Here is a 5,939-nt window from a genome sequence, read left to right as displayed (position 1 = left end):
TTATTATTATTATTATTTTCCCAGTGGTTGCCTACAGGTAGCTGTAGGCATTGAGAGATTGTGTAGATTACAGTAAATCAGAATGAAAAGGTAGATTTTGTGTAGATGCATTTGTCTGCTGTAATTTTTTATATATATTAAACTTACTGTAATTGTACAGTTCATTTCTGTTGTAAACATCATTAAACCATTTTCCAAGTGTTTTAACATGTATGCGCTTGTTTGTATTTTCTCTGAGGTGTCGGGGGGAGCCTGATGCCCCTTGCCCTGCAGCATCAAACTGGGCCAGGGGATTGCTCTTCCCTGCTGGCTTGGCAAAATGGAGGAGAGCCCAGGTTGGTTTGGTTTTGTTTTTTCCTGTCTGCTTGAAGCTGTTGCTCCATTTCAGTATTACAGCTCCTCTCCTGAAAGAAGAAAACCAGCTTCAGTTGCTCCCTGAAGGCAAAGGGAACGCTCAGCTCGCACCCGCGGTGAGTGTCCCTGAAACAAGCGCTGGATGCCCTTTGAAATTCAGATCTACTTTTATATATAAAGAGCATAAAGGTGGTATTTCTTTCCTACAGATTTCTTCCCTGTTGTTTAGTGGCTGGTATTTTATGACTGCTGAAACTTTTGACTTCTGTATCTTGCAAATACGGTTATCATCATTTTTTAAAAAAAGATACATTCACTACTCCTTGTTCTTGCATCAAGAGCAGGGCTGCTTTGCAGCAGCAACTCTTCTGTAGTTTTCAGCTCGGTTGTTCGAGATTATCACACAGTTCTCAGATTTTTCTTGGCATTGCAGAAGAAAAAGAAGGGATCTAGGAAATTCTTTGCGAGAAACATTCATCACCAGGTATGGGATGTCTCAGTTTCCTTCCCTCCTTCCACACCACCCACCCCCTTCAGTGTCTTTGATATACTCCTCAAAAGCTACGAGCACCAACTGCAGATGCAGTTTTACGGCTTAAGAAATTAGGCACAGCCTTGTAATTGACGGAGCAGCAATTTCAGGTGGTTTTCCTGCTGCCAGTGCAGTCCCTTAAGGAATGCGCAGGTAACCTCCCCTGGGCAGGGCCTGCAGAGGCAGCTCTTGTTCCCACAGCCTTGCTGGTGGGACTGGCGGGATGAGCTGGGCAGCTCCTGCCCCAAGGTAGAACAGGCTTTATTTTGCTCGGCTGTTTTTGTCTTTGCGGAGCTGCTTACAGGCTGCCCTGCACAGTTGTGAGTCGCTGGCAAAACTGAGGATGCAGCAGGAGGTGAGTGTCTCGTTCATATTTGGGCTTACAGCACTTTCCCAGTGCCCCATCCCACCTCCCAGGATGTGTTTGGAAGCTCCTGTGGCAATGCACTCTCCTCAGGTTGAGTAGCAGATGACGCTGCTTGCTGGGTGTACATCGGCCCAGCTGGGGATGACTGCGCCAGGTAAGGAGCTCACACCATTGCCACGGCTGTTCATCACACACACAGGTCTTTGGTGCTGACTTTATTAATTAATCACAAACACATTACATTACTGAATTAGTGGCTCTTTGGAGTGATACCTGCACCATCTTTTAAAGATAACTTGATGGTAGACTGGTTTGGAAGCTGCATTTACACGGCCTTTTGTACACTTTCTGCTGCCCAGCAGTGATGGTTTTGGTCTGAGATGACAATCACCATACCAACTCTTACACAGGGAGCCTGTTCCGCAGTGACAGCTGGAGCTGTTGCTAATGTGAGGGGGCAGAGGTTTCAGCCAAATGGGATTCTCCAGGCAGACTTTTCCTGGCTTTTCCAGTATTACACTCTAGCATCTGAGTCCAGACTCCTTGTGCTCTTTGTAACAGGGGTATCTTCTGCCTGCTGAGCAGTCTCTCACGCAGGTTACCTGGCTTGTGTTCGCCTCCAGCTGCTGGGTGAGTGGCAACACCACTGCTTGATTTTCTTTTTGTTGGAGACTGGGGCTCATTTTCTTCATACTAAAAAGCTGGCATTTAGTCTCTGTCCTTCACTATAGTAACATCACATCACTTCTTACAATTTAGGAAAAAAAGTCATCCTCCATTGAAACAGTTTTTAAAAGGTAAATTTAAACCAGGAAGTTTAGCTGGCCTCTGTCAAACAGTAAAGATAAATAGTACAGGAGATAACTACAGCTCTATCTTTACAAGTTCTTTAAATGCATAATTACATGTCCTGATACCCCTGGAAGGCAAGAAAAGCTACAGAAACAGCTGTGTTACAGGTGTGGTCTGGTCCTACAACACAAATCTTACAAAAATTGGCCTAGTAACCACTATTATTGGAAGTAACTTTACAAGTATGTACATTTTAATAGCTAAAGCTTGCAGTTACGTGATTCAGGAGGGAAGGGAGAAGGGACTAAGACCAGAGATATTCCCACATACACTGCTTGTTTTGGATGATCCCTACTCCCCAAAGCAGGTGGGCATCTCTCACCCTTGCCCATCCCCTCCATGACTCCCATTTAGCGGGGAGGCAAAGGCTGCATTTGGAGAGCATCATAAGTGTCCTTGGTTGCTGTGCTGAGTCCCTGAAAAAGAAAAACAGAAGAGGTATGAGGGCGAGTCCTTAGCAATCCCCAGCTGTTCCTGTCAGGAACATGGTGCCAGTGGCTCAGTAGCATAATTCTGATTTTCTTTTTCCTGCAGAGGTTTTTTACTCTTGTGCGACTCCTCAGTCTTTGCATGGCCTCAGTAGCTATCACTCCCTTACCTGAAGGCAAGATGCAGCCTGAGTAACTGTCACGAACAAATGACTACAGCACCTGAACCTAACGGCTTATGCAGATCTTTTGCGTACATTTTGGTTGCCTGTTACTGACTATGAAGAGGTAACTGATGCTAGAGTGAACTTTGCTCACTAAATGAACAGACATCAAATTGTGAACTTTGGACTCCCCTGTAATTTGGCAAGGAAGCTCCCCCTCACAGCCCTTCCTGCAGTGCTGCTCCTGCCAGCCTGCTCTGGTGGGGGTAAATCAGTTGTAACCTGTGAGTTACAGATCCCTGCTGCAGCTGTGGAACTGACTCCTCCACCAGTGGGGCTGCAGCAGATGCAGGAGAGCTGCAGGCCAGCCCAGGAGCTGCCAGAGCAGAGGTAACTGGGGGTTCCAAGAGTGAGTGTTTTAGTAAGACACACGTGCTGTAAATCTGCTTGTAACCGTTCTAGCTACCCTTCACTCCTCTGCTAGGGTATTTAGTGGCACACTGAGTACACTGATAAGATAGTGCTTCTTATCAGCTACCTGTGACTATCTCAGTAGAGCAGGTTTTGAAGACAGCTACCATTAGCTACAAAGAAGGTGCCTTAGAGGAAAGCTCCCTGGCATGTGTTGCATCAGAACAACTTTTTAATAGATATATTTTTTGTCATTTTTGAGATGTCAGTGACAATGTACAGGCTTCTACAGAAAGTAAAATGCGTTTTGAAATAATTATGCATGGCAGCCCAAATCAGGCCCTAATCAGACTCCTTGCGACACTGAGACCCTGCAGCGCACCAAGGGCCTGGCAGTGCTGACCTGTGCATGCCCTGGATGCTGTAGTGAGCTGGGCCAGACCCCTGATGCTTTGAGCTTCAGCAGCTCTTTGGCAACCTGAAGGTTTCCATTTCAACCATTGGCAGACAGAGCTGTACGCGTCATCTGCCGCAGTCAAAAGGTGGCTCTCCAAGATGTAGGACTGTGGAAAAGGTTCCTACCCGAGCAGCTAACGAAGCGTTCCTGCCAGTTGTATTTAGAACACGCAGCCACTTTATCAAAGTACCAGCAGCGTGGTCTTTGCCCTTAATCTGAGCAACTTTCCTCAGGAAGGCACTTGGAAACCTCTGCTCCATCACGCGTGGTAACGGTGCAGTCAGCTCTGTGACTGGAGACTACAATTAGGCCATGAAGACAGATGAAGGAAGCCGCTGCTGGGGCTGTTGCCTACCTGGTAGACACCATCGTTGCCTTTGCCTCGCCGCCTCTGCTGCTTCAAGAAAGAAAAAGAAGCATACATTAATGGGTGCTTTTCCCATAATGCAAAAGGAAAGAAACCCCAGCCTTCCTCCATCCTGTATTGAGGGTCAGCAGCTGTGCTTGGCCTGGTGGACACCCTCTGCACAGGCGGGAGAGCTCCTGCTAAGTGTGGACCAGTCCAGGCCTGCTGCAAAGGGGGGGGGGGTGGGGAAGGGGAGAAAAATAGTGAAGATTAGAACTAAAAAGGAAATTATTTTGGTTTCCTGACATATTTTCCTGTCATACTGTTATAATGCTGCTCTTTCTTTGATTTACTGTCTGTATAGAGATTTGGCAGCATTCCTATAGCCACTAACTGTTTTGTGCCTTAAGGCACACCTGGAAGAAATGGGGCTGTAACTTTTGGATTGCAGGTGTCTAAGGGACTGCACCTGTGTTGGACAGACATGGGTGAGCAAATTCACCAGCACCCATTCTGTAAACTGTCTAGATGTTCAGAGGAAGTGCAGATAAGGCTGTCTGAGGACAGAGTCACGCAGGAGTCAGTCAAACAGGTGCTGGGACTGTCGTGGTCCAATTAGACCCCACAAACAAGGTCACTCAGACCAGGTACAAAGAAAAACCTTCCCCTGCTGCTGCCTTCCCAGGGGTCCAGGGAGCTGCCGGGCAAAGCAGCCACGTTGTGCACAACAGCACAATTTGGACGTGAGAAGCGGGGCCAGCAGAGCTCACAGCCCCTGCATGGAGGCTGGTGGCCAAGCCCACGGTTGGGCATCACCGCTCCGCAGCAGCAGAGCACCCACTGCATTGCGAACCTGGGGCGAGGAGCAGTGCCTGCCACAATTAAAGTTGCAGCAGCCTGTTAAATGATCGTATATCCAGAATGAGGGAAGGGTTTTGGTGTTCCTGTCCCCCCAGTAATACAAGCATTCATAAAAACATTGTGAGACTTCATAAACCCATAGCTTGTAAACTGAGCTGGACTATGGCGGAGGGGCATTAGGATAATAAATAAAAAAAAAAGAGAAGAGGGCTAAATGGTGGTGTTGCTTCAGTGTTCCTCAGTGCTAAACTTTGTTTTGAAATGCTCTTTTTTTCCCCACTTTCCAGAGGGAAATGAAAGGTTATATATAAGACACTCTGACATAAAATAGAACCTGTGTAGGTCACAGCAATTTTTCGTTTTGCCATAAACAGTGTCCCCAGATGGTTTCTTTTCCACACAAGTCGGCAGCTGGTGCACAGAGCTAAAACTACCCGTTTGCTGCGAGCTTTAAACATAACTGATCTGTTCCTTCTTAAGTATTTGAGAGTGGAGGTGGAGGAAGGAGAATGTTTCCCCATTACTTGACAGGCACAAGGAGGAGCCGCAAATGCTTACTTGTTCCTGTAAAGCACAGCAGCATCCATAGCCCATGGAGGGGAAACAACCCCCAGCTCTGAATTGCCCTGGAGTAAAGTGCTCAGCTCATGAGAGCTGCTGGGCCACTAACGCTGCAGCACTTGAAACCAGACATTTCTTTCAACTACCCCTCACCCATCCCATACCCTCAGCCATCAGAACTTTTCTGTCCAAAAGTTGAAATGTTTTCCCTTGATGTGATTCAGTTCACCCAGGGCCATTGCTGGTGACCAGACTGTGCTTCTAATACTGATGGGACAAAGCTCGCTGTCCGATCTCCACCTCATTTTACTGCTACTCATCTTCTGGCTAGAGCCATGTGTCTTATTTACTGCTGCACCAGACCCACTGGTTACTACAGGAAAGAGGTAACTGCTCTCAGCTGTGCCCGCAGGTGCTGTGCAACACGGGGACTTCCTTGTGCAAGGCAGCTACGTGCAGCCAGGGCTACTGCTCTGTCAGGGAGCAGCAGGGAAAAAAAAAAATCTTCATCCCAGGCTTTTACCAGGAAGGAAAGTAGGACTCACCTCTCCCTTCATTCCAATTTCACTGTAGGCCTCACCCATCTTGTCCTTCTGCAGGGACTGC

General features: G+C 47.4%; 1 protein-coding gene across 1 annotated transcript in view; it reads right to left on the bottom strand.

The window, feature by feature from the left end:
• Positions 1 to 2,455: 2,455 nt before the first annotated feature.
• Positions 2,456 to 5,939, bottom strand: part of LOC104548680 (T-cell surface glycoprotein CD3 zeta chain-like) — a 12,818-nt gene continuing 9,334 nt past the window's right edge. Inside the window, exons 6-8 of the mRNA XM_010194769.1 lie at positions 5,879 to 5,935; positions 3,921 to 3,962; positions 2,456 to 2,521 (exon numbers count right to left, since the gene is read on the bottom strand). Of these exons, the coding sequence (XP_010193071.1) occupies positions 2,456 to 2,521; positions 3,921 to 3,962; positions 5,879 to 5,935 (165 nt within the window). The remainder of the gene's footprint in view (positions 2,522 to 3,920; positions 3,963 to 5,878; positions 5,936 to 5,939) is intronic.

The sequence above is a fragment of the Mesitornis unicolor genome, unplaced genomic scaffold (assembly GCF_000695765.1).
Source record: "Mesitornis unicolor isolate BGI_N332 unplaced genomic scaffold, ASM69576v1 scaffold11141, whole genome shotgun sequence".
Taxonomy (NCBI): domain Eukaryota; kingdom Metazoa; phylum Chordata; class Aves; order Mesitornithiformes; family Mesitornithidae; genus Mesitornis; species Mesitornis unicolor.
Note: the sequence above shows the minus strand (reverse complement) of the source record. Positions and strands in the feature narration are given on the sequence as shown.